This window comes from Lepus europaeus, chromosome 12 (genome assembly GCF_033115175.1).
Source record: "Lepus europaeus isolate LE1 chromosome 12, mLepTim1.pri, whole genome shotgun sequence".
Lineage (NCBI taxonomy): Eukaryota > Metazoa > Chordata > Mammalia > Lagomorpha > Leporidae > Lepus > Lepus europaeus.
This window is the reverse complement of record NC_084838.1, coordinates 4,654,272-4,681,777: the sequence shown is the minus strand read 5'-3', so window position 1 is coordinate 4,681,777 and position 27,506 is coordinate 4,654,272. Positions and strand designations below refer to the sequence as shown.

General features: G+C 61.2%; 2 protein-coding genes across 2 annotated transcripts in view; both read left to right on the top strand.

Moving 5' to 3' along the window:
• Positions 1-2,430, top strand: part of HMCN2 (hemicentin 2) — a 139,177-nt gene extending 136,747 nt beyond the window's left edge. Inside the window, exons 96-98 of the mRNA XM_062208446.1 lie at positions 399-518; positions 1,072-1,198; positions 1,829-2,430. Of these exons, the coding sequence (XP_062064430.1) occupies positions 399-518; positions 1,072-1,198; positions 1,829-2,174 (593 nt within the window). The 3' untranslated portion in view covers positions 2,175-2,430. The remainder of the gene's footprint in view (positions 1-398; positions 519-1,071; positions 1,199-1,828) is intronic.
• Positions 2,431-17,870: 15,440 nt separating this feature from the next.
• ASS1 (argininosuccinate synthase 1) overlaps positions 17,871-27,506 on the top strand; it is a 40,008-nt gene continuing 30,372 nt past the window's right edge. The window contains exons 1-4 of the mRNA XM_062207373.1: positions 17,871-17,970; positions 21,899-21,959; positions 23,158-23,267; positions 24,802-24,870. Coding sequence (XP_062063357.1) covers positions 23,163-23,267; positions 24,802-24,870 — 174 coding nt within the window. The 5' untranslated portion in view covers positions 17,871-17,970; positions 21,899-21,959; positions 23,158-23,162. The remainder of the gene's footprint in view (positions 17,971-21,898; positions 21,960-23,157; positions 23,268-24,801; positions 24,871-27,506) is intronic.

Sequence of the window (27,506 nt, the reverse complement as noted above, 5' to 3'; positions counted from 1 at the left end):
GGGGCTGTGGGGACCCTGCCCAGAGGGAGGCATCTGTGGGCAAGTGTTCCCAGGACCCCATATGAGAAGCGCTGTGCCCCAGGCAGCTATGAGAGCATGGAGAGGGTGGGGGTCCGGGACAGCCCCTGGACCCCCAGAGGCTGGGCTGGGCTGGGCTGCACAGGGGGCCGAGGGGAGGTCTCCACCTGGGCAGAGGGGTCTGTAGTGGGAGTCCCGCCCGCTGCACCCTTGCCTGGCTGAGCCTGGGAGGGGCATGGGGTTCACCCACCCCTGAATCAGGGGTTCCGGGGAGGGGGAGCGGTGGGCCTCCCGGGGGAAGGGCCCTTTCCTGCCTGGCCCCAGAGCCACCTGGACGCCTGTGACTCAGCAAATCTACCCCCTCCCCATGCCTGGGCCAGACCTGGACGAGTGCCGGGTGCGGAGCCTGTGCCAGCACGCCTGCCGCAACACTGAGGGCAGCTACCAGTGCCTGTGCCCCGCCGGCTACCGCCTCCTCCCCAGCGGGAAGAACTGCCAGGGTGAGCCGGGGCCAGGGTGGGCGGGGGGCCGGGGATGCCCCGTCCCCAGACCGCCCCAGCCGGGCTGGGAGCAGGGGGAGCGTCCGCGGGCAGGGCCAGGCCCGGCGCTGCAGGGTGTCCCTGGGCACCTTGCTGCACCTCTCTGTGCTGGTGGCAGGAGCCACGTCCGCCTCCAGCCCCCAGGCTGGGCCCACTTGGCTGACGCGGGCCGGGCAGGGGCTGTGGTGCCGCCGCCCCCACTCCTGACCGGTGCAGGACGGGAATCGGGCCTGCCCTGACCGTCTGCACCCCCACTCGCTGTCACAGGGCTCGGTGTCCTGAGACGCGGGGGCACCCACTGAGGGAGACAGGATTGGGGCGCTCTGCCCACGCGTAGGGGCTCTGACTCAGGGGTGAAGTTGCTGCCCAGGGCTGCCCCCTTTGCCAGGCGCGCCAACCTGGCACCAGGCTCAGGAAGTCGCCAAGGTGCCCCCGCCATGGCCTGGGAAGAGCTGGCCCCTGGAGGGAGACAGGCAGAGGCCTTGGTCCCCCACTCACCGCCCCCTCCTCCCAGACATCAACGAGTGTGAACAGGACGGCATCGAGTGCGGGCCTGGCCAGATGTGCTTCAACACCCGCGGCAGCTACCAGTGTGTGGACACGCCCTGCCCCCCCGCCTACCGCCAGGGCTCCAGCCCCGGGTAAGAGCGGCCGCCCGGGAGAGGGCTGGGGGGCTGGGAAACCCTACCTCCAGGGAGGCCTCCGAGGGCCAGAGGCCACCCTCTCAGAAGCCCCAGGCAGGGCCGCGCAGGTGCAGGCTTCCTGATGCGGGGTGCACGCAGCACTGGGGCGGGAGAGGCCGGGGCCGCAGGAAGGCTTGGGCACAGCAGCCCCCCGCCCCACAGCCCCCGCACCCAGGCACACAAGCATCGCCACCCACACTGCTCAGGGCACAGACACCAGGGCCTGGGGTCAGGAGCCCGTGTGGTTGGGAACGCTCCCTGGGGCCTGTGACTTGCCCTGCACCTTCGAGAACCCAGGAACCTGGGCTGGGGGCGGCAGTGCGTGCCCCAGCCCCGGCCTTTCAGCCCCGACCCACGCACTGCAAACCCAGAGCGGCTGAGCCGCCTGGGCGCGGGCGCGGGCACGGGAAAGGCCGCTGGCGGGAACCTGTTCCGACCGGAAGGAGCATGTCGCGGGCTGCTTTGGCCTCAGTTTGTTGAGCTCTAAAATGGGCTGGCGGAGGCGTTTGTAGACAGCCTCAGGGGCTGGGGTGGGTCGGTTCGGCAGCCCAGCGCGCGGGCGCTGACCCGGAGCGGTCCGGTCCACAGGACCTGCTTCCGGCGCTGCTCGCGGGACTGCAGCGCGGGCGGCGCCTCCACGCTGCAGTACCGGCTGCTGCCGCTGCCCCTGGGCGTGCGCGCCCACCACGACGTGGCGCGCCTCGCCGCCTTCTCCGACGCCGGCGTCCCGGCCAACCGCACGGAGCTCAGCGTGCTCGAGCCGGACCCGAGCAGCCCCTTCGCGCTGCGCCCGCTCCGCGCCGGCCACGGCGCTGTCTACACCCGCCGCGCGCTCACCCGCGCCGGCCTCTACCGGCTCACCGTGCGCGCCACGGCACCGCGCCACCAAAGCGTCTTCGTCCTGCTCATCGCCGTGTCGCCCTACCCCTACTGAGCCTGCAGCTCTGGGGCCAGTGACCCCCGCGGCCGGGGGCGGGCGGAGGGTGCCCTGCCCATGCCACCTGCCGTGTCGGACAGGCCGTCCTCTCCTCCCGCCCGGTGCGTCAGCGACACCTTTCGCAAACACGACCCTGCGCGCGGCCTTGAGCCCAGGACAGCGAGGCCGCTGCAAGCCCCAGGAGGCTGGACAGGGACACCGGGCACCCGGACGTGGGGGTGGGGGTGGGGGTGGCGGTCACCTGGTCACACCTGGGCTGCGTGTGAGAGAGAGAGAATATGGAAACAGTTGTTTTTAACCACCTTGGTGTCTTTGTCCTGTTATTTTGCTTATGAGGAGGGGCCCGGGCTGGGAGGGAGACTGTGACCGGAGAATGGCAGGGTCCTTGTCTTCGCTCAAGGAAGAGTTCAGAGAGCAGTGGGAGGTAAAATAGCAAGGTTTATTAGGGCAGGGACATCCATAAGAACGGATGGGCACCTCTCCAGACAGGACCTGAGAGTGCCCAGTCGCTCGGACTGGGGGAGAGCGGGGTTACATGGTTGAGTGGAGAGAGTACACCTGGGCAGGCCAGGCGGGCAGCTCAGCAGCTCAGCAGAGAGCTGAGGGTGCAGTCTGGTTGAGGCCGGGGTGTGTGTGTGTGTGTGTGTGTGTGTTAAAGGGGATGGGCCTTGTCTTCCCACATCTTCTCCTGAAACAAAAGACCTTTTGGATGTAAATATAAAAAATTGCTATCTGAGTTTTCCCCCTGAAGGTATCAGACAGGGGGAAGCCTGGCTGGCGTCACCCTGGTTAGAGGAGCCATAGAGGGAGGATGGTTATCAGGTAGAAAGGGCGGGGACCCCCACCTGGCAGGTTATCGGGTAGGAGGGGGCAGGGCAGGACGCGAACACTGGGCTGCCCCTGAAAGGTTATCGGGATGACTTTGAGATGCAGATGCTGGACCTAGATGTCAACTCTTTAGGTCTTTGTCACACACACATGAGCTCATAGCTGACTTCCTACCTAACATTCCCCCCTCAAGAGGGAATACCCAAAATTCTTTTTTGGGATAATGGAGTTCCGTTTTCTGTAGCTTCTTCGAAGCTGGCACGTGGGCATTGAGGGGGATTTGGGTATTTCCTCTTGCTATCTGTCCTATGGTGTGTGACAGTGGCCTTGGAAAGACTGTCCTGCTCGGTCCAGAGGGCTGCTCAGGTCGTCCAATGGAATGGGCTGTTTGCCTTGTCTGACGACCATTTGGAGTTTGACAGCTCTTATTCTGTTAGAGACAGAACGAACAAGGGCGTTAAAACACACGGTACAAAGAGAAGCAGTGAGATTACAGAAGTTACAGGGCCAAGGAGAGGAAATAGCCAGGATTTCCATGACCAGATGTCAGGCCAGAAATCCCGGCCCTGCTTGGCCTGGTCTTGGAGCTGTTTGGCTTTGTCCAGGAAAGTATAAATTCAGGTTTCTACCTGTCCAGTCGGATCGACCCAGAGACAACATTCTTCCTGGGACATGGCACAGATACCTCCTGGAGCAGCAGTTAGCATGTCCAGTATTTTTTCTTTCATAACCTTTTGTGACTTCCACACACCCTCTTCAACTTACTTGAAACATTCCATCCCTTCCATTCCAGTCTAGAGTAAACTAGCCATCAGGATGAAGTCATTCTTACAAGCCATGCCCTTTCTTCATTTAAAGAACTCTTTCCTTCTTTTGTTTTTTTTGTTTGTTTGTTTTTTGACAGGCAGAGTAGACAGTGAGAGAGAGAGAGAGACAGAGAGAAAGGTCTTCCTTTTTGCCATTGGTTCACCCTCTAATGGCCGCTGCGGCCGGCTCATCGCGCTGATCCGAAGGCAGGAGCCAGGTGCTTCTCCTGGTCTCCCATGGGGTGCAGGGCCCAAGCACTTGGGCCATCCTCCACTGCCTTCCCGGGCCATAGCAAAGAGCTGGCCTGGAAGAGGGGCAACCAGGACAGAATCCGGCACCCCAACCAGGACTAGAACCCGGTGTGCCAGCGCCGCAAGGCGGAGGATTAACCTGTTCAGCCACGGCGCCGGCCCTAAAGAACTCTTTCCTTCTTAACCTTCCTTACCAAGCAAACATTTCTGTGCTTGTGATGTTTTCCACAGAGCCTGGTTGGCCCTTTCTACCTTACTGAAAGACTGAGGTCTCCATGCAGAGTGAAGGGCTGGATTATTCTAGGGCCTTACAAATCCCTGTGTAATCTAGGAGATGAAGGAAGGCCCGTTGTTGCTTTGTAAAGATTTGGGGAGACCAAAGTGTGGAATAACTTCCTTCAGGAGGATTTTGGCCACTTCCTGAGCTCTCTCGGTTCTGGTTGGGAAGGCTTCTACCCATCCAGTGAAGGTGTCCATAAGTACAAGCAGGTACCTATAGCCTTGACAGAGTGGCATCTGTGTAAAATCTATTTGGCAGCCTTCCCCGGGGCAAGTTCCCTTTCGCTGCATGGGTTTAGTTAAAGGTGGAGGCCGAGACCCCGGGAGTTATTTTCTCTTGTCCTCACCTAGTCCAGAGCTCTGGTTAAGTGATCAGTTCTGCTCACTGAGCAGAAGGTCCTGGGGGCAGAGCACGAGCTGCAGTGCCGTGCCGTGCGGTGACTATTGCATACCCTGAGAAGTGGGTCCCGTCCCGGACAAGGCTGCTTCCGTCTGTGAACCAAACCTCACCTGCGTTAGCCAGGGCGCTGTCTTTTGGTCCCTTCTGCTGGCGTTCTAGTGAGGGGCTTCCGTCCTTTAGCTGAGCAGAGGCTGTGGTTTGCTCTTTCCCCAAAGGAGGGGCTCTGCTTTGGCTGCCTGTTGAGAGCCTGGTTTAGGAACTGTGCTGTTTCCCTGTATCTAGGAACCTGTCACCTGATAGAGAACACTGGGACTGCCTGAAGTTTGCAGGAGAAGGAATTTGCTGCTTGGCCCATATCCTCTCTGGGGCTGGTTTTCTCTCCCCAGGGGTGAGGATAAGGGTTAAATAATTAACATTCTGAGGGACTAGCTATGCTTTGTTTTCCTCCGGATACCTAGTAGCTAGTTTTGCTAGGAAGTTAAGCCAATGTACAAGACTGGAGTCTCAGGCTGGGAAAGGAGACAAACCAACAAGTCATTTACATTTAACCATCTACATTATGGATTACTGTGCACCCCCCTCAAGAATGGCCCTTTAAGTCCTCAGTGAGGATCTGTCCAGATAGGTGCAGGACTGTCTACGTTAGCTGTTACTGAAAGCCCTGTATTTAGGAACTGGCGGGAAGGGCTTGCTAAGCTTCATACTACTCGGATAGACTTTGAAGGCCTGGCTGGGTGTGGGAGGCCCAGACCTATCCATGGGTGCTGGAAGAGAATTGCAAGAGATGCGAATCTCCTTTCAGGGAGGCACCTGTTGACTTGCATTACGTGGCTGGACTAGGAGGAGAGCTGAATAGGAGGCTGGTACAAATAGGCAACTTGCGTTTCACTGACCCTAGGCCATCCCCTCAATAGCAGTGGCTGGAGCTGGAAGCTGGGCAGAGGCTGGGCAGAGCCAAAGGCTTTTTAGCTCGGGGGCCACAGGGTCTGCGGTTCTGAACCAGGAGTCCGTCGACACCCAGGGCTTTTCTGTGTCCAGGGGCCTTGCTCTTGGCAGAGCTGGCAGAAGCCGGTTTCTGTCACGACAGCTGCTTGCCCAATGCCCTGGCTCCTTATACCGGAAACAGGTGCCATTTGGGGTGCACTGGCCTTGCTGGGTCTCCTTGACGGCGGATCACCGTGCAAAGCAGCCATTGATTGGCCTGTTGCCTGTCCTTACATCGCTCCTGCTGCTAGCTTGCTCCTCGTTCTCCTGGTCTCTAATAAAGTAGACCATGGAGGCAGGCTCTATGATGTCAGTCAAGGGGGTGCTCAACCCAACCCTGATTTCTGAAGATTTCTTCAATGTCATCAGGGTGAGCTGGAAAGCTCTGGTCATGGGTAAATTGACACTTAAGTATTTCCTGTGAGTAAAACCGTGCCCGTGAGGAGAACTATGACCTTTTAGGTAAGGTCAACTGTGGTGACCTGCTTGTATACTTTGAGGTCACCAGTACAACTTTCTATCTTCCCCTCAATTTGGTTGAAAAGGGGAGTTCTGCCCATTTACCGTGTACACAGAGAAATCAGTCTAGCTGGAACATTACTTTACAGTTTAACCTCTCATCATTTGGCTATGCTGTGTGGTCCTCTATGCTGTGGCCAGGCATTATTACAGAAAAGGTCAGTCGTCCCTTAAATGAGGTCTGGGGATCAAACCATACATCACAGTGGAGAGTCCTGCAGAACAGTAGCGACTTCCCTTCTGGAAGAGAAAAGAGGAGAAGTGAGGCAGCGAGGCGGGTCTCTGGTTGCTTAGCCTGACTTCCTGGGCTTTCAGATTTAACCGGCGTTTAACCGGTTACTGCGTAGCCTGACTCAGAGGAGAAGTGGCAGACAGTATCTGACTTCCTACTCATATCTGACTTCCTACCTAACAAGACCACCACCCTCGGGCTCCGACCCGGGAGCACTGGGTCGGAATCCTGCAGCCGAGCGGCCTCTGGCTCTCCTGGCCCGGCTTCCTACCCCTAAAACCTCAGTACTGCGGTCGGGGCTCCCTGGGCCATGGGGAGAGTTGGTGAGAATTAAGCCTGGGTCGCAGACAGCTGGGCCCACGGTTGTAAGGTAAGGGACACAGGATGGAGAGGAGACAGGATTCGAACTCACAGCCAAAACAGGTTTATTCAGGGGAAATAAAATTGCAGAGGTGGGTGACTAACTGTCAGCGTGCACACAGACCCAGCACGTGGCGGAGGGCCCGGACCCCAGCAGGCCGGGCCTTTGTATATCTTAGGTGGGCTGGGGGGCGGGAGGGGAGGCAGAGGCCGAGAGACAGGGGTGAGTTCCTCCATCCAAGTTCGGCGCCAGCTTTCGAACCTGGAAAAGAATGCAGGGGTGGGAGGGGGAGGGGAGCCACACAGGGGTGGGACTGAGCGGCCCCTTTGCAGGGACTAGGGGTAAATTCAGGATTTAAAGGATGCAGGGGTGAGAGGTAAATTCCGATTTTATCTCCTTTCCAGCAAGGAGCTCGAACGGTGAGGCTTACACCCTTGTCGCCTCGGGATGCTCAGATGTAGATAAGGGCTGGGGCGCCGGTCTCTTTCTGGCTACTACTGCTGATACTGGGTGTTGACAGAGGCCCAGGTAGCTGTACTCTATCGGATTCATTGACGAAGAGCAGTCTCGTGTTGTTCCTGTGTGATGGCTTAGGAGATAGCCGTCATTTGTTCCTTTAAGAACATCAGAAATGTGTTAATTAGGAGCCTGTGCTGCAGCATAGCAGGTTAGGGCATCCCATATGGGCGCCGGTTCAAGTCCCAGCTGCTCCACTTCTGGTCCAGCCCTGTGCTATGGCCTGGGAAAGCAGTGGAAGATGGCCCAGGTCCTTGGGCCCCTGCACCCACGTGGGAGACCCGGAAGAAGCTCCTGGCTCCTGGCTCCAGATCAGTCCAGCTCCAACCTTTGCAGCCATCTGGGGAGTGAACCAGCGGATGGAAGACCTCTCTCTATCTCTCCCTCTCTCTGTAGCTCTGCCTCTCAAATAAATAAATACATTTTTTTTTTTTAGAAAAGTGTGGGGTGGAGTCAGCTCCATGAGCTTCTAGTCCAGAGTTCCCTTACTGCCTCCCCCTGCCCACGGGAACCCTGGCTGCTGTCGGGGGTCAGGGCGAGGACTGCTCTGGTTTCTTCAAGCTGAGTTGGGGCGAAGTAGGGGCCGGAGGTCAAGACAGGGCTCCAGCAGGGGGTGGCCTCTCTCTGGGCCTGCAGTGCCAGCTCACAGAAGTGGTCTCCGTTCGAGGTTTGCTATGCACGGCCATCTACAATTTCGCTGCTTCAGGTCCGGAGGAGAAAGATCTAACAAGCAGGTTAACTACACAGGGTCCAAATGGAGGGTGGAGGCATGTGAGAGGCACTAAGGAAGGCGCTGTCCAAACCCGGAGGGACTTTTCCCATTGGGAGGCAAAGAGAAACTGACAGGAGGGGCTCGATAGGGCCCTGGTGTGCGTGAGGGCCCCACCTGTGCCTCTGCACCGGGCACTGGAAGAGACGTGGTAAGGGAGGGGTGAGCCTCCTTGGGGAAGACCCGTGGGCTCCCGTTACCTGGCTGGCCGGAACAGGAGGTCACTATCGGACAGGCGACATCTCTAAAAGGAACCTATGGCTCTGCCCGCCGTGTTACTGAGCCCAGGCCGAACCCCCGGTGGCGGTGGGTCCTTTGGAGGCTGGGCAGCCTAGGAAGGGCCAGCGGGGGCTGCAGCTCTGGCCTGGGGGTCCTTCGATCCTGGGGCGGTTCCGTTTGCAGCGGCCCAGGTCTAGGCAGAGCCACAGGACTCTCTTGAGCCCGGCTTCTGTCGTGACTGCTGTGGGGCCGAAGCCCTGGCTTCCCACGTCGGAGACCAGTGCCGTTTGGGGTGGGCTGGCCTTGGTGGGTCTCCGTGGTGGCAGATCGCTGAGTAAAGCCGCCCATCCTTACCTGGCTCCTGCCGCCCGGCTCGCTCCTCCTCCTCCCGGTCTCTGTGAAGGAGCCACAGGCCTGGAGGATGTCAGCCGAGGCGGTGGGTGCTCCATCCCACCCCGAATCTTTGGCGGCCTGAGCTAGAAATCTGCGGCCATGGGGATGTCCTGACAGTGTCCGTCCTACAAGATAAGATGGCGCCCACTGGGGCCGGCGCTGTGGCGCAGCGGGTTAACGCCCTGGCCTGAAGCGCCGGCATCCCATATGGGCACCGGTTCGAGACCCGGCTGCTCCACTTCCGATCCAGCTCTCTGCTACGGCCTGGGAAAGCAGTGGAAGATGGCCCAAGTGCTTGGGCCCCTGCACCCACGTGGGAGACCTGGAAGAAGCTCCGGGCTCCTGGCTTCAGGTGTTAATTCAGTCACATTTAGCAGTTTAAATCGACATGAGCGCTTTTATCTAAAAGCCAATTAAAACAAGGGCTTGGGGGCCGGCACCATGGCTCACTTGGTTAATCCTCTGCCTGTGGTGCTGGCATCCCATATGGGCGCCGGGTTCTAGTCCTGGCTGCTCCTCTTCCAGTCCAGCTCTCTGCTGTGGCCCGGGAAGGCAGTGGAGGATGGCCCAGGTCCTTGGGCCCTGCACCCCATGGGAGACCAGGAGGAAGCACCTGGCTCCTGGCTTCGGATCAGCGCAGCACTGACCGTAGCGGCCATTTTGGGGGTGAACCAACGGAAGGAAGACCTTTCTCTCTGCCTCTCTCTCTTACTGTCTAACTCTACCTGTCAAAAAAATAAAATGAAACAAACAAATGAGGGCTTGGGAAAGTCGCCCATGGAGGAGAACAAAGGCTTGGAGGTATGGGCACCAGGTGGGTCAGCCAGATGGGGGCTCCGGAGGGCCCTGGGGTGGGTAGGGCGAGGGTCACCTGCTGGGCTAGGAGCGCAGAGAGGATGGGATGAGGGAGGGACCATCCTCCATGGGGAGAGCAGGCTGGGCGGGGGGGGGGGTGGATGAGCGGGTGAAGGGCTGTGCTCCTGAGACCCTGGCTTCTCCGACGTCCTTGTCCCTTCAGGTGAGACCAAAAACCCCTCGTATTTCAGTTCCCGGGGATAATTCTGTGAGTTCTGATCCAAGGCTCACCCCAGGGCCCCCAGGGGGCTGGGCTGGGACCCCTGCAGGCTGTTCAAGTTCCTTACAGAAAATGGTGGTGGGTCAGCCCCTCGCTGCGCCGGCGTCCCACATCTGAGCACCGGGTTCAGTCCCGGCTGCTCCACTTCCGATCCAGCTCTCTGCTGTGGCCTGGGGAAGCAGCAGAAGACGGCCCGAGTGCTCAGGCCCCCGCACCCATGGGGAGACCCGGATGGAGTTCCTGGCTCCTGGCTTCAGCCTGGCCCAGCCCTGGCCATTGCAGACATCTGGGGAGTGAGCCAGCCGAAGGAAGATTCTCTCTGTCTCTGTCTCCGTCTCCCTCTCCCTCTCTCTGTAACTGTTTCAAAACAAATCAGCGTTTCAGAAAAATGTTTTCTTGCAGGAATCCCCAATACGAGACTCCTAACTCCCCTTGTTGGACGTCAGAGCTCCGGGCTCATGCGCCCCGAACCCTGCAGCTCCGTCTCCGCCGAGCCCAGCCTGTCTGCCCCACGGCCGCCCGCGGGAGCTGTCGCTTCGCTCTCTGTCCCCGTTCTCACTTTTTTCTTGTTACTCAGAATCCACAGCGACCACGAAACACGGGGCTCAGGGACCCACGTTCTGGTGGCCACGGAAGCAGTACAGAAATGAGAAACAAGTGGGCACCTGTCAATCACGGAGCCAGGAAAGAAAACGGAAGGGGGGTAGGGGTGGGCTTAGGGGACAGCAGACCTCATGGAGCAGAGGCCTGGAGGACGTGAGGGAGAAGGAAACTGCTGGCAGAGGGAACAGCAGGTGCCAAGGCCCTGAGGCAGAGGGTGCCCCCAGGAGGCGGGGAGGGGGCGGGGCACAGGCTGGCACTGAGCTAGGAGCAGGGAGAAGAAAGGAAGGGAGGAGGGTTCTTGGGCCCCCCCAGGGATTGGCCGTTGGGTGAAGAGGCCGCGGGAAGGGAAGACCCGATTAGCTCCCCCACACATCCTTATATCCGTGGGTGAAAAGTTCATCTTGGTGCCAAACGTTTTGTAATCCGTGCACAGTGTTAGTCTAGGTGTCTCCACGAACTTTTGGAAGACCCCGTGTGTCCTGGTGTCTCCCGTAAGCTGGACTGGGGTCCAAGGCGCAGGAGCAGGGTGGGTGGACGGTGCTTGGCAGAGCCCCCCACCCCCCACTGCACACCTCCTGCCCCCGGCCCCTTCGGGTGCCAGCTGTCAGCAGGCCCTCCCCAGGCCGCTGCCCGACACACAGAGCGCCTGGCTGTCTGCTTGGCACGTGGCTTTGGAGAACGGGGCTCCTCCCATCCCCCTTGCTCAGTGCACAGGTGTCTCCCATCCAGGACCCCCTCTCTGCCCTCTGAGCTACTTCCCTGGGGCGAAGAACAATGGGACGGGAAACTCAGCAAGAACCAGCACAGCCACAGGAGGCCGGAAGAGGCCCTGGTGTTGTCTGTTTAGCAAGGGAGGCCGGGGGAGGGGAGAGACCCTGCCCCTCACATGATGGGACACTGGCTAATGGTTACAGGGACCCTTGCCTCCTGCCCGTCACCCCCTGCAGAACCTTCTCCCCCAGGAGTCTCCTCTTCAAAGCCGGCTTCCATCAGGCCAGAGCTCGGCGGGCATTCGTGTTCCTCTCCTGGCTGGACCTGCCGTCCCTGTGGCCACGCCCTAGATGGATGGGCGTGGCCGGCTTCCAATAAAACTTTATTTGCAGACACTTGCATTTCAAGTTCATTTGGGTTCTCGAGTTGGGCAGTCGTGTCCTTTTCCTCAACGATTCTCGGATGCAACGGCCGTCCTTACCCGGATGCGGACACACACTTGGGTCTCGGTGTGCGACCCCTGGATGCACTAGCAGTAGAATTCCAGGGCCAGAGTCCACCTGGGAGGCTGCTCTGTGCAGCCCCAGGGGCCACGGGGCTGAAGGGGAGCCCTGCTCCTGCCTGGGACCCGAGGCCCGATCTGTATCTCCAAGCCATCATGTGTGAAGTCTGTCCCGTGTCAGTGTCCTTGTGGAAGGGAAAGGGCGAGGGGAGATGGGGGGCGAACTCACAGCCAGGCCGAATTTATTCAAAGAAAATAAATAAATCACAGAGTGGGGGTGACCCAGTGCCAGCTGCGCACAGACCGAGCGCGTGGCCGGGGCCCAGTCCTCCGGTCGGCTGGGCCCTGTGTAACTCAGGGGTGGGCTGGGGGGTGGTGGGAGCAGCATGCAGATGTGAGTTTCTCCAGGTTGGTTTGGAAAAGAATGAAGGGGGTGGGGGTGGCGGAACAACCCCTGGCATGAGGCTGAGTTGGGACACAGGGATAAGGGGTAAATTCCAGACTTCAAGGAATGTAGGGATAAGGGGTGAATTCCAATTTTATCTATGATCGGGCAAGGAGCTGGAATGGCTGAGGCTTCTGTCTTTGTCCATCCGTGTGGTCACCTTCCACAGAGCAGGGCTCAGAGCAGGCCAGCTGCTTAGCTGAGCTCACACAGCCCCGAGGGGAAGAGGACTCAACCCCGGGCCCTTCTGACCCCGAGCCGAGGAAGGAGGCCAGGGAAGAAGAACGGGCGCTTTGGAAGCAAGGAGCCCACGGTCACACAATAAGCCCACGGCTGGCAGGCCTGGGACGCAGGCCTCGCCCCCCACCCCAGTGGCAGCCACGAACATGGTCACCAAGGGAGGCGCCTCCTCCACTTCTGTTTCCCAGGCTGCCGGCGTCATTGGCCAACGCCCTGTCCAGCGGCCCTGGCCCCAGGAGCTGTGTGACCAGGCTGCAGCACCAGCCGTGCAAAACAGCCCCGCGGGTCACTCATTAAACTCCGGGAGGCAGCTTTTGCAAGAACCCGACAACTGGACTCTGTGTTCCCCGGGCGGGGCCTGGAAACTTGGGACGCAGCCTGGAGGTCATTCGCTCTTTCTGAGGCCGGTGGCCAATCTAGCCAGGACATGGTCGCAGGGTGAGGTCCCTGGAGTCCCGACACAGCCAAGCTCCTCTGTGTCCAGCAGGTGCAAGACAGGGGCCTCCTCCCTGCTCACGCGCCAGCCCCTGTCCACCCCCCCATAGCTGGGGAGCCCCCTCCCACCCTGGGAGCACTCATCCACCCACTGTGATCTAGTGGTCAAAGCCCCAGCCCTGAGCCGGCTGCAAAGTAAGCAAGGATCAGAGGGCTTGGCCGGTGCAGGGGGCAGCAGGTTCCGGGGCTCCTGCCGAGCTAAGGACAATGGCTGTGGGGGAGGGGAGAGAGCGCCCCTCCACTGCTGGACACTTCAGGCCCCTGCGGTGGGGTGGGGGCGGGCAGGGGGAGAACAACCGTCCAGGGCGGGTTCCCTGGGGCGAGAGCAGGGAGCAGAGAAGCTTCGCTCCGTCTGCAGTCCTGGCTCCAAGCACGGACACTCAGCGAAGTGGCAGACGGCGGAGGGAGGCGCAGGCCTCCAGCTCTGGTCCTCAGTCAGATGATTTTACAACATCCTTACCAATCCTTCAGGTGTATTTCCGAACCCCACATTTTATTTCATTTATTTGAAAGGCAGAGAGAGAGAGAAAAAGAGAGAGAGAGAGAGGTCTTCCGTCTGCTGGTTCACTCCCCAGATGGCTGCAACAGCCGGAGCTGAACCAGGCTGAAGCCAGGAGCCAGGAGCTTCCTCCAGGTCTCCCACGTGGGTGCAGGGGCCTGAGCACTTGGGTCACCTTCTACTGCTTTTCCATGAGCACTGGCAGGGAGCTGGATGGGAACTGGAGCAGCCAGGACTTGAACTGGCGCACACACGGGACACCAGCCCCAACATATCCTTTTTTAAAAATCATAACTATAATATCATTATTATTACAGGTTTTTTAAAAGACCAATTTCTTTCTATCATCCATTATCCTGTCAGAGTTCAAATTTCCAGTGACTCAAAGATGATTATTTCTTTTTTACACTTAAAAAAAATCAAGTCTGGGGCCAGTGCTGTGGTATAGCAGGTAAAGCTGCCGCCTGCAGTGCCGGCAACCCATAGGGGCACCAGTTCAAGTCCCAGCTGCTCCACTTCTGATCCAGTTCTCTGCTGTGGCCTGGGAAAGCAGTGGAAGATGGCCCAAGTCCTTAGGCCCCTGCACCTGCGTGGGAGACCTGGAAGAGGCTCCTGGCTCCTGGCTTCGGATCCGCACAGCTCTGACCATTGCGGCCAATGGGGAGTGAGCTTTCTTGGGGGGCGGCTGGGGCCGCCTGTCTGTTAGCAGCGGGCAGGACTGTGCACTGGGGAGCGCTGGGCTGCTCCCCGGGGGCGATTCCCAGACTTTGCTCCCCACAGGGGTTCTGTTCTTCCCTGGGCTCCTCACACAGAGTCCGCGTTCTGACTTCTACCAAGGGGTGTCCGGGACCCTCCCCACCTCCCGTCTCTCCCCCAACCCCGCCACTCTGCCTTATAAATAAATAAATCCTGCTTTAAAAATCAGATCCACATGAGGTCTGCAGGCTGTGATTAAGTCACTTCTGTTCCTGTAACCAAAGTCCCCCCCACCGCCGCCTCCCCTTTTCTTAAACATTGTGAACCCTACAACCAATTCGACCCAGCAGCTTCATGGTTAAAAAGAAAAATTGTGTATTCGTTCCAGTCGATGCAGAAGAGGCATTTGACAGAACTCAACACCGACTCGTGATAAGCTCCCAACAGAACCATCACCTGCTTTTAAAAAAGAAAAAATTGGAAACGTAAAGTCAACATCCCCCCTAACGGTGGAATCTGAATGTGCGAGCGCTACCCCAGGACGTGGAACAAGGCGAGGAGAGCCGCGCTCGCGATTCTTAGCAGCATCGCACTGGGGGCTGTGCCATCGCAATTAGGCAAGAAAAAATATTTTTAAAAAGGCACAAAGGAGGTAAAGGGGGAGGTGGAGCAGCTGCATCCACAGACAGCATTGGTGTCTACGAGAAAATCCTCCCGAGCCACAGAAATCGGACACTGTTAGCGAGTTTAACAAGGTTGCACATTGCAAGCCCAGTATGCGAAACCCAACTGTACAGACTCAACGATCCCCCGGAAATTGAGGGACCATTCATCACTCCCAAGAGCACCAGAAAAGTTAAGGTGCTTAGGAAGGGTTTGAGGAGGGAGAGCCGCACCTGTAGGCTGAGAGTTGCAAAACGCTGTTCAGACGTCTGAGCCTGTGCGGGCCTTTGTCCGATCCACGGAAATCCAGGGTCTCCCTCCCACCTGGCAAAGACGGCCCAGCTGCCCAGGGCTTCCTCTCTGGATGGAAGGCTTGGACCGCGGTGTCCAGGGAAACACGGGTCCCTGGGGTGGCCTCACCTGTGACCCTGAGAAACTCCATCTCTTCCAGCGCGGGGTGGTGGCCTCCGCCACACCGATGCCACTCACTGTGGACCTGTCCCGTGATGGTCACCTCGTGTCTCCCTCCCTGGTCCACCTGGAACCCTCGCCTAGGAAACACTGGCTCCTCTAGTCCATACATATTTTTTAAAGATTTATTTATTTGAAAGGCAGAGTTACAGAGAGGCAGAGGCATAGGTAGAGGCAGAGAGAGAGAAAGAGAGAGAGAGAGAGGTCTTCCATCCGCTGGTTCACTCCCCAAATGACCACAATGGCCAGAGCTGAGCCGATCTGAAGCCAGGAGCCAGGAGCCTCTTCCAGGTCTCCCTCATGGGTGCAGAGGCCTGAGGACTTGGGTCATCTTCCACTTTCCCAGGCCATAGCAGAGAGCTGGATCAGAAGAGGAGCAGCCAGGACTCGAATTGGCACCCATGTGGGATTCCGGTAATGCAGGCAGCGGCTTTACCAGCTACACCACAGTGCCAGCCCCTAGTCCATGTGTTCTAAAGATGCTTCTTAAGAACTTCACACCAAATGAAGGAGCAGCCTGCTGAGACCCAGGGTTTGGGCTTAGCCCAACCTCGGAGGTACACCACTGCTTGACACCAAGCCCTGAATTCATACAACAGAGGTTTCTCTCACCGTGTTGCCTCTTGAACTGGCTGTTTTAGCTCCTTTCCTACTGCTCATCAAATGTTTTATGTGTTTCTTTGTAATGCTAGGAGATTTAGGAAGACAAAAATATATGGAGAGATATACCATGTTCATGAATTGATTGTTTTAAAGGGTTTATTGGTTTATTTGAAAGGCAGCATTACAGAGAGAGAGAGGGAGAGGCAGAGAGACAGATCTTCCATCCACTGGTTCACTCCTTAAATGGCTGCAACAGCTGGGGCTGGACAAGGCCATAGCCAGGAGCTCCATCGGGGTGGCAGGGACCCACGCACTTGGGCCATCTTCTACTGATTTTTCCAGGAGCTGGACTGGAAGTGGAGCAGCCAGGGTTCAAACTGGAGCCTACAGGGGATGCCAGCTCTACCTGCTGTGCCCAAAGCCGGGACCCCACAAAGGTTTGCAGAGGGGTGTGGCCTGTTCTGGTTTGAGTTTTTAAGCCCTCTCTGGCTGCTGGGGGCAGAAGGGCTGGAGGGTAACTGGGGTAGGGGAGCCATCAGCGGGGAGATATGAGTGACAGACGCTGGCCGGCTGGAGGGGCTGTGGAGATGGGGGTGGGGGCAGACTGGGTTTATTTAGATGAGGCTGTCTCGGAGGCCTGTGCCTCAGTTTCCCTGCCTGCTTAGCTGTGTTTCCTGAGATGCCAGCCAGGAGATGTGTCTGCTCTTGGCCTGGGCTCCCCCAGGTCAGGGAGCCCCGGTTCCACACCCCACTCTGGCCCCAGGCACTGTTCCACAGGGGCGAGCAGGCGGGGCAGGGCGGGCAGCCGTGGGATGCTCCAGGAGCCCGGCCAGTCCGCCTCGCCTGGCCCCCGGGAGCCGACACCCCAGGCTCGGGGGCGGAGCTCCTGCTGGCATTTCTGGCCTGTTTTCTCTCAGCTCTGACCTCACTGTCCTCCGTGACCAGGGCCTGTGCGTCAGTCGGGCAGGAACAGATCCCCGGGCTGCAGCCTGTGCGGCTGGGGCTGGGACTTGGGCTCTTCCACCAGCCCAGCTCTCGCTGGGGCCTCAGAGACTGGAGCCCAGAGTGCCGTGTGGCCTCGGGACAGATACACACCCTCTCTGTGCTGCGGGCACACTGGGGGCCCTGACAGCTGCTGTGGTAGGGCTCTCACGAAGACAACACCGCAAGCGCTCCCCTCCCCTGCGCCCGCCCGGCAGAGCTGCGGTGGGCGGCCACCAAGCCCACGCCACGGTGGCTGCTGGGTCCTTTCGTGGCTGCTCCCCGCATGCCGCCTGCTGGTGTGGGCCCAGGAGGCCCAGAGCAGGGCCAAAGCCGGCAGCAGTCACACAGCTCAGGCCCCCTCAGACACCCGGCTCCACGTGGGGTCCACCTGCCATCGTGGGCCACAACCTGGCTTTGGGGACCCCAGGGGGACAGGCTCTGGAAGCTGGGAACTGGCCTGCCCGCTGCTTCTGGGGCCTGCAGACCAGTGCGGGAAGATCGGGGTGTCCAGGACCCTCCCGCGGCCAGACTGAGGTCACACCCCCAATTTCTTTTTACAAGCCTCAGTCTTCCCGGCTGTTCAGTGGGTCAGTAGCCAGCCAGTCTTATCCACTGGATGCCCTCGGGAGTTTGGGCCGGCGCCAGGCTCTGGGGAGAAGGTGAGGATCTGTACCGGGGTGTTTTAGTGCCGGCTCCACCCAGCTCTCCTCGCCTGTACGATGGGTTCAGGAGTAGGGGAGCCAGCGTGGGAGGGAGAGGCTTTGAAGGCCGAACCGCGTCCTCATTCCCACCCCGAAGACTTTGAACACGTCCCAAGGGCGGGCAGCCAAGCCCCTGGAAGGAGCTGAGGTCAGCCCGCAGGTACCACGGCTCCAGCCACCGCCCCAACGACCCCACCACGAAGCACCGTCCGCCCGCGGGCCGGAGCCCAGCGCCGTGTGCGCCTACACCCGCCGGTGCGCCCCGACGGCGCTGGCCGGCCGCCCAGCGGGGACGGAGTGGGGGTGGGGGCGGCTGGGGCACGGGGCGGAGCGAGCGCCAGGGCCCCGCCCACCGCAGGTGCCCGCGAGCGCTGAGCGGCTGCCGGAGGGGGCCGGGTCCCGGGGCGGAGCCTGTCGCGCGCGCGCGCGCGCGCTTGTCCCCACGTGTCCCCTCTCCCCGGCCCTGCCCTCGGCCCCGTGTTTATAACCCGGGATGCGCGTCCCTGCCGGCCCTGCTCTGCCGCCTGCTGCCAGCGCCTTGGCCCTGGTAAGGAGCCCACAGCCTCTCGCGCCCCCCACGCCCCAGCCTAGCACCCCCTCCCCGGGTCCCCGCGACAGCGAACCCCGCGGGCGGAGGGGACGCCCCGGGCCGGGGCAGAGGCGGACCCCGCGTCGCTGAGCGCCCGAGGCTCTGTCCCGGAGCAAGGCGCCAGAGGCCGAATCCCTGGCCTGGGGAGCTGCGGGGACAGGAGCCCAGGGACGCGGGGAGCAATCGGGTTATTTGTCGCTTGTGCGGGCCGGGGTCCCTTCTGGATTTTCCTCCTGCGACCCGGCTTCCCCGGCTCTCTGAGGGCCCCAGCGGCCAGTCCAGGCCAGGCTCAGATGCGCGGTCCGGTGACCCGCGGTCACTGGCCCCTCTCAGCCGTGTGTGTCATCTTCACCTGAGCCTCCGTGCATCTTGAGCGGATGGGTCGGCCCCGGCCACCCGCCCCCAAGGTCCTGGGTATGCCTAGGCTCCCCTCCGTGCAGGGGGCGGCAGTGGCTGGCCTCTGTCCAGGGCGGGCAGTGGCCTCCCTGCCCGGCTTCCTGGGGCCCTGGCTGGCCTGTGGGAGGGACCCGCTGCAGGAAATGCCCGCCCTCGGGCTGACTCTCGTCTTTGGCCCCTGGTGCCAGCGGCCCAGCCAGAGGAAACTCCTCCCCGTCCTGCTTCTCCGAGCCCCGGCCGGCCAGAGCTCCGTGGTCCTCCCTGCGAAGCGGGCGCCCGGCTGCAGGCCCCCCGTGGGAGTGGACCTATCCCTTCCCCGCGGCCTTGAGCTTTGATCCCTCCCCTCCCAGCTCACACCCAGGGACAGGTGGGGGCAGAGGAGCCCCCAGGTCCGTCTCCCAGGTCCGCGAACTGCAGCTGCTCCCCCTGTTGGAGCTGGCACCGGCTCAGGGGCCATCCCCGGAGGGCTGCCTTGCCCCGCCAGGCAGGAGATGCGGTAGGGGTGGTGACCGGGCCCTGCCCTCTTAGGTCTGGTGTGGAGGGAGACGGTCGCGAAGGGATCTGGGTGCCGGGTGGTGGAGCCTGGAGTGGACAGGGGTTCCTGGCCCTGGAGGAGCACCTGTGCACCTGCTGCAGGAGTGAATCACTGGTGATGCCTGGACTGGGCCAGGCACGGGCGTGGGGGAGGGGAGGACACCCCCCAGCAAGGATCAGACCCCAAGCTCCCACACGTGCCCCCAGCAGCTTGGGGTTTGTGGGGTCAGTGGATGCGCCTTGTGCTGGAGCCAGGCCCAGAGCCACCTGCTGCGCCAGCACTTCTCCATGGCTGGCTCAGCTCATCTTGGTCCCTCAGGGTCTGGGAGGATGGCCAGATGCCTTCCCGTGTGCCCTGGGGGACTGCTCGCTGGAATTCAGGGTGGGGGCTCCAACCGCCTGGGCAGAGCTGATCTTCCAGGGCCTGACCCCTCCCTCCTGGGAAGCTGACCTTGGCAGGAGTGCAGTGGATGGATGCGCGTGCTCTTCTTTCCCGCATAGCCAAGCATTCCCAGGAGAGAGCTTAAGTAGCTCTTATTGGGGTGTCTCTTAATGGCCATAGCCATCTACTGGCGCCCCCTGATGGTCAAGGTCTGGAACTGCAGCTCAGCTCTATGGACCACAAAGAAGGGCAGGTGTATAGGGGTGAAATCTTAGAGAAAATCCCAAAGCAGGGGAGAATCTTTCTGCCCAGCTACAGCCAGGTGTTTTTTTTTTAAGTAGAATAAACTCAGCTCTGCTGAGTCAGACGATCAGGGAGGAGTTCCAGGGGAACATTCCGCACAGGTGGAGCCTTGAGCCTGCTCTGTAGGGCGACAGGAGAGCTGTAAGGTTCATTGGGGTGGCCCGATGGGATGTCCCTTGCCTGGAAGATGCACGAAGTGAAAGGAGGCGGAGCGCAGGGGGGTGCACTCAGCAGGCAGTGGCTGTGAGCAGGGGGCGGTGACCATCTGCACCCCAAAATGCCGCACACGTGGCTCCAAACCAAACATCTGCTCCTGCCCTTGCTGAAACACTGACTTCACAGAGCCATGCAAGCTCTCCTTGGCGCTGAGGGAGTGCCGGGCTGCCGGCACCCCCCACCACCACGCAGACAATGCCCCTTGCCCTGCCAACAAAGGCCCCTCCCCTTCCGGCCTCCTGGCAGGTGTCTGGCTGCTGGTGAGGGAGTGTGGGCCGGCCTGGGAGGGGTGGCTGGGACTCCCTGCCCTGGCCCTTCCTGGGGGTGGGGGCGTGACGGGACAGGGGCGGGGGGCAGCTGAGTCCCCTCCGCCCAGAAGGAAGCTGTGTTTCCTGAAGTGGCAGAACCAGAAAGGGCTTTTAGAGTCTTACGAGGCTGAGGGAATGAGGCTTGGCTGCTGTCAGCCGTGGCCGTGGTCCGGAGCATTTAGTGGGCCCAGCCCTGGGCTCCATCCCCAACATATCCCTGAGTCCCTACGGTGGCCCTGCGGGGCCATGGGTGCAGGGGAAGGGGTGAGGACAGGCCACTCTCGGTCCCCAGCCAGGCTGGAGAACTCGGGCACCTTGAACTCAGGGCTGATGGGCTCAGGGGTGCTCGGCCTGCAGAGGGTTCTCACTCACCAGGCGCAGCTGCGGGTCCTTCGCCCCTCTCCGTCCCCCAGGCAGCTCAGCTTTGGGACCCTGGTGGCTGGGGGGAGGGGCAGGCAGTGAGAGAGATGCCGGAGTCCCCTGTATCATTTCCCTGCCCACCTGCCTGCCAAGCTCTGGGTGCGCACCGGCACATGCGTGCCAGCCCAGACGTGCCACCAACACACACGTGTGCACACACACACATGCGCTGTCTTAGGTGACACAGGCACACGTGCACTGTGCAGGCGCACACACATGTGAACACCCCCAGGGGCACACAGGCACACACACCCCGCAAGCAGGCACACACACACACTCGAGTGCACACACTCAACGCACACACACACACTAGAGCGTACACATTCCTTCCCCCCCTCCCCCCAGTCCCAGAGACTGGGGCCTCCCAGCCCCGAGCACAGCCCAGCAGGTTGCAGGACCCCCCGGCCTCCAGTTCAGCCTGCGCGTGGAAACCTCGTCTGGAGCAGCACCCAGCCCTCCTCGGTCTGCAGACCTAGCATCGCTGAGTGCCCCCCACGTGTGTCCGGGAGACGTCCCCTCCCTCACAGCGCCCGCCATGGTGGGGACACGAGAAGGCAGTGTGCCGTGTGCCCCTAGGGCTCGGCACTAACCACACACCAGCCGGCATGGCAGGCACTGAGGTAGGGCAGGGGCAGGTGGGCCAGCTGTCCGTCTGTCCGTCTGGCTGGCTCCAAGGAGCCGCCCCTGCTCCTGGCTCCTGTCCCCACCCTCTGGACTCCGGGAGCCTTTGGGAGGGGAGAAGCAGCGGTAGCCCTAAGAACTGCGTAACCGGGCCCCTGAGGCTCCCAGACCTCGACTGGCCCCGCACTTCCCTTCCCCCGCCTCTGAGGAAGGTGTGCCTTTGTACTGTGAGCAGGGATCATGGAGCCCAACCGATCGATCGGGGTTTAACTCCTGGCTCTAACCACACACCCGCCGAGCAAGGCCTTGGGCAAGTTCCTTTGCCCAAGACTCGGGTTCCCTGTCTATGAAATGGGAGCAGCCCCAGTGGAGGGGCCCGGCCTGCTCGGCAGGTGCCCCTTACCTGGTCAGCAGCGATGGTTTCCCAGGGGCGCACGAGGGCCAGGGCCTTCTACACTGGGCACTCAAGAGTACACGCCTTTTACAGCACGGTAATTCTACCTTAATAGAGCAGCTTTAAAAATGCACCATGGGATACACCCCTAGCACCATCACGCCCCACACACAGCCTGCAGGCACCTGCGGTCCCTGGGTGCTGCCCAGGTGGCTCCCAGGGGACCAGGGTGGCGGCAGAGGCCAAGTCCAGGGCCTCTGCCATTGCCCGGGCTGCCACGCCCGGCGGCTGATGTCAGCTTTGCTCCTGCAGCGTGCTTGGCCGAGCTGTGAAAACAGATTCTAGACTCAAGGAACCCGTACGTCTAACTCAGGTATGTCCCCGCGGAGTCCTTGCCATCTCCCCTCCATCGTCGGTGGCCAGTGGCCCGGCTACGGTTGCCATGGGTACTGCCTGCGGGCTCCAGGGTCAAGGCCTGCTGAGTCACCAGCAGTCCAGACCTGCAGCCAGGGAGAGGGCCTGGTGGCTGGTTGAGTGCCCCATCGAGAGGAGAGCGGTGGGCACTGGTCATGGCCAGCGCCTGCCGGCTGCTCTGTCCCAGGAGCTGCTTCCCTCAGAGGCCATGTGACAGCAGCGCCTGGCGCACCTGTCAGAGGGTCTCTGCTGTGTGCCAGGCACCGCACATTCACCTGCTCAGCCCCAGAGCTGCCAGGCCGCACGTCCAGGCCTCGCAGCCACGTGTAGGTGTGGGGAGTGCGCCCTGCGCCGGGAGCCTGCACCCCTGTCCCCAGGGCCTTTCCCAGCAGTGTCTGATCAGGGCCTCCTGGGTGACTCCGAGCGGGTCAGACACACGGGGGTGGCACGCTGGGGCCAGGTGTCCACAGAGGCGGGCATTGGATGGCCTGAGTCCAAGTCTGGCCCTGCTGCCTGCTGACCCACGGCTTTCCCCTCGGCCCGGTGGGGTCACAGCGACACCTGCACTCAGGACCACGCAGCAGAGCTGGCGGGGCGGGCAAGAGGGCTGGGGAGAGCCTCCCAGTGGCGGTGGCCACAGGGGCCGGGGGCGGGCTGCTCGGGCCTTCCAGAAGCTCCCCAGTAGCTGAGAGGGGGGGTACAGAGCTAGGCACCTGCTTCTGGGTGACACAGAGGCCCCGCCTCCTTCCCTTCTGGGAACAGGGGGACAGGGGATGGCTCTGTCTGTGTGTGGCCATGAAAGGGGCGTGTCAGCTGCCAGAGGCTCAGGCCTCCGCATTGCCTGCCCTCGGCACACCTCAAACGTCTGCTCTAGGGGCGGGGCACCGGCTCCAAGACACGCCCTCCCCTGCAGGCCCTAACTCTGCAGTGAGCTCCCGGCCCTGGCCCAGGCTCTGGGGTGGGACCAGAGTACAGAGCGTGCAGGGTCAGGGTCCCCGGGCGGGGTGGGAGGGGGGAGGGTGCTGGTCGCATCCCCCCCGCAGGCTGAGGCTGTCCGAGGCCAAGGCCGTGCAGCGAGGGGGGGGGGGTCACTGTTGGCAGGGGGGGCAGGCAGGGACCCCGGCCTGGGTCTCATGGGCTCCTTCCACTCCCTGCAGACAAGATGGCCAGCAAAGGCTCCGTGGTCCTGGCCTACAGCGGCGGCCTGGACACCTCCTGCATCCTCGTGTGGCTGAAGGAGCAAGGTTATGACGTCATCGCCTACCTGGTGAGGAGGCGCCTGTGCGCCCCACTGCCCGCCAGCCCGTGCCGGGCGGCTCGCCTCACTCTCTGTGAGATGGCCAACCTGGAGATGCCTCCGGAGCTGGCAACAGCAGGGGGCGGGGGTGGAGGCACGGAGGTGACCTTAGCCGGGCTGCTTGTCCAGCTAAAGGCCGTGGGCAGGCACACAACTCCCTGTCCAGAGTCCCCCACCAGCAAAGACTATGGAATCCTGGGCTGGCAGGGCCTGGGAGGGCCCTGGTTCTGGGATGGCCAATAGGTCAGCGGTGACAGGGCAGGTGCACTGCCCCCCCCATCCAGGGTCGCTGGCTATGACCCCTAACCAAAGCAGCCCTGCTTCCCATGACCCTGGACACGGTCCCTGGATCTTTCTCCGGGGCTGTGCTCTTCCGGAAGCTCTGTTGCGAACTCCAGAAGCGAAGGCAGGTCAGCTTCAGCGGACCTCAGCACACTCCCGGGACAAGTCCAGGGCTGTGAGGGCCTCGGGCAAGCCCGGCTGTGGGTGCTCACGCACGCCTGTGCCCAGTGCCCCCTCGCTTCCTTCGTGGCCTCTGGGCCGGGCAGGCAAGGCTGGCAGCAGGTCCACGCTGGCCACCGTAGCCTGGCATCCCAGGGCCCTGCCGGCAGGGCCAGGGAGATGTCTCTGGCCTGAGCCCCTGCCCACGCTGCAGTAGCCGTTGTGGCCGTGTGAAGGCAGTAGGTGTGGGTCACTGGCTGCTCCTACAGCGAGCAGAAGGCGTGGTCTGCTCCCCTGTACCTCCGTGCAAAGAAGGTTCTGTCCCCAGAACTCAGCGTCCAGTCTCCTCGTCCAGGCCTGGGCGGGGGGCGCGGGGGTGAGTGCTTTGCTCCCAGTCGCCTGGCACACGAGAGGCACAGCTCTGAGCCCCCATCTCGCGGGGCAGCCCCGGATACGGCTTCGGGCAAACACCTGCTGCCGAACTCTGGGAAGATTCCAGTCTGGTGAGCAGAATGAAAGAAACAAGGGCCGTGGCCAGGGGCAGAGAGCGTGCCAGCGTCCAGACAGGTCCGCCGGAGCCCAGGCCTCTCTGCCCCCGCCCGCTCACATGCCCAGCCGGGGCCACACCACCCCCCCCTCGGCTAGGAAGCCAGCTGGAAGCAGTTGCTGTAGGCTGACCTTTGCACTGGCTCGGGGAGAATTTGCTGGAAGACATAGCTGGGGTTAGGAAACCTTAGACCTGCAGGCAGTGAGGGAAACCGCTCGTCCGGTAGCCTGTGTGCCTGGGGAAGTGGCTGGGCCAGCCCTTCCGCCCAGGGAAGCAGGACCCGCAGTCCAGCCCCAGGTGGGAGCTGGGGCAGGCACCGCGCCTCTCCAGACCCGCTCTGCCCTGCCTCCTCCTCTCTGGGCGCTGAGCAGCAAACAGAAGGCATGTCCGTCCCTTGGAGCTGCTGTGTGTGCAGGGCCTGGCCCGGGGCTCGCCCCAGGGCCGACTTCCCTGGGAGCCCCGCTCTGTGCCCTCCCCGCCCCCGTGGCTGACGGGGCCTCTCTGCTTCTGCTTCAGGCCAACATCGGCCAGAAGGAAGACTTCGAGGAGGCCAGGAAGAAGGCGCTGAAGCTCGGGGCCAAGAAGGTACCAAGTGGGTGGCAGGGCTGGGGCCAGATGCGGGCCTGCGGTCAGCAAGGGGTGGCAGGGCTCCTGTGTTGCCCACCACAGCCTCCTGCTCCCAGTGTGACCTAGCCCTGCAGGTGTGCAAACGCGTCATCTCCCTGCCTTCCTGGCCACTCTGCTACCCACTCCCCACCCACCTATGCCGTCCCTATCCATCCGCCTCCCTTCTCCCATCTGCCCATTCCTCTTTTATTTCTCTGTCCATCCATCCACTCGTCCACCCACCCATCCATCCATCCATGTGTCCATCTGTCTGTCCATATACTCATCCATCCATCCATCCACCCATCCATGTGTCCATCTGTCTGTCCATCCACCCACCCATCCATCCATTCATCAATTGGTGCATTCATATCTATCACCCCTCCCCCTCTTCATTTATCCATCCATCTGTCCATCTATCTACCCATCCATCCCCCTCTTCACCCACCCAGCCATCTGTCCATCTATCTACCCATCCATCCCCCTCTTCACCCACCCAGTCATCTGTCCATCCATCTACCCATCATCCACCTGTGCACCCACCCAGCCATCTGTCCATCTATCTACCCATCCATCCCCCTCTTCACCCACCCAGCCATCTGTCCATCCATCTACCCATCATCCCCCTCTTCACCCACCCAGCCATCTGTCCATCCATCTACCCATCCATCCCCCTCTTCACCCACCCAGTCATCTGTCCATCCATCTACCCATCATCCACCTGTGCACCCACCCAGCCATCTGTCCATCCATCTACCCATCATCCACCTGTGCACCCACCCAGTCATCTGTGCACCCACCCACACATCCGTCTATCATCACCCACCCATTCACTAGCCACCCACCCCTCCGTCCATCCATCACCAACAAAAGCAAACAGCTCCAGCTGAGCTCAGCGCACGGGTTCTGTGGCAGCCCCGTGCTGGTTATGGCCTGGGAAATAGGATGGAGGGAGCTGACATGGCCCCACAGTGAAGCATGTGAAGCCCCCCTGGGGAAGTCACTGCCGCTCGTAACCCCTCCCCACGGAGGAGTGAGCAGAGGCCACGGCGGGAAAGGCAGAAGGGCCAGCAGCCCCGCCTGACCAGTCCTCAGAACTGACCGATCCTCTCCGCGAGGTCGCCAGACCCCGACAGCGTGCCGGGCACAGGTCAGCGCTCAGTGAGCCATGGAAGTGGACGTGGGTCTCAGGTCACCCGCTGGCCATTGGCCTGGAACGAGAGGGTCCCCGCCCAGTCTGGCGGTGCAGTGGGGGTGTGGTCTGAGCCCAGGAGGCGGGAAAGGCACCCTGAGTGGTGGAGGCAGGGGCGCTTCGTTCCGATCTGGCTCCCCGGATACGCAGGCCTCTTGGGCTCGGGCCCTCTGCGTGCTTAGTGACCTAGTGGTCATTTAAAAAACACTTATCTGAGAGACAGGGAGGCAGAAAAAGAGCTGCCCTCGGCTGGTTCACCCCCAAAGGCCCACCGCGGCCGGGGCGGGGCCAGCAGAAGCCGGGAGCCAGGAGCCCCACCCAGGTCTCCCACGTGGGTGGGGGGCCCAGTCCTTGCACCATCACTGCCCCTCCCCGGGTCTGCATTGGCAGGAAGCTGGTGTCAGAGCCGGGCTGGGGTGAAGCCCAGGCGCCCCCCTATGGGACGCAGGCATCTTATTGGGGTCTTAACCATCAGGCCAAACCCCCGCCCCTACTTGCAGTTTTTAGATTTTTTTTTGTGCACGTAGCGTTAGAATAGAGTCCCTATTGCTTTATTTTTAAATATCACCTTACATTTTTTACAATCTTAAAAAAGAGTTATAATGGACTCTCAAGAAGTTGCAGAAAGAAACCAAAGAAAAAAAAAAAAAAACCAGTTCCCTGTCTTAAAATTCCCGAGGCCTCGCGAGAGCTGCTGGGATTCCATCTGTTGCTCCTCATCACAGCCAAAGTCTTGAACAATGTGAGGCTACCTGGAAACGTGTGTGGAGATTCATCCTTACAGATTTCTTCATTTATTTGAAAGGGAGAGTTAGAGAGAGAGAGAGAGAGAGAGAGAGAGAGAGAGAGAGGTCTTCCATCCGCTGGTTCACTCCCCAGATGGCCGCAATGGCCAGAGCTGGGCCAATCTGAAGCCAGGAAGCAGGAGCTTCTTCCAGGTCTCCCACACGGGTGCAGGGCCCAAGCACTCGGGCCATCTTCTACTGCTTTCCCAGGCCACAGCAGAGAGCTGGATTGGAAGTGGAGCAGCCGGGACTTGAACCGGTGCTCTGATCTGGGATGCAGGCGTGGGAAGCCACAGCTCAGCCCATCACACCAGCCCCCGGCCACGGCCATCCTGAGTGTGGTGGGCGCCGTGCGGGTGCAACGTGAAGCATCCCGTGGCCAAACCCAGCCTGGTTGTCTGCTCTGGGGTCTGTCTGCAGGGGCACCGTCCCCACTGCCCCCTTGCTTTCGTGCCACGGTCGATGTGAAGGTCGGCACAGTGAGAGGCCGAGTATCAGAAGCGGAGCCTCCCTGAGGGGTCCCGGGAACCCCGGCCTCTGCTAGTTGAGGACACACTCCTTGAGGTCGGGGCTGCCGGCCTTAGCACTGGCCCTTCCCCCACAAGATGCCAGCACCACGTCCCCCAACCTGGCAGGCG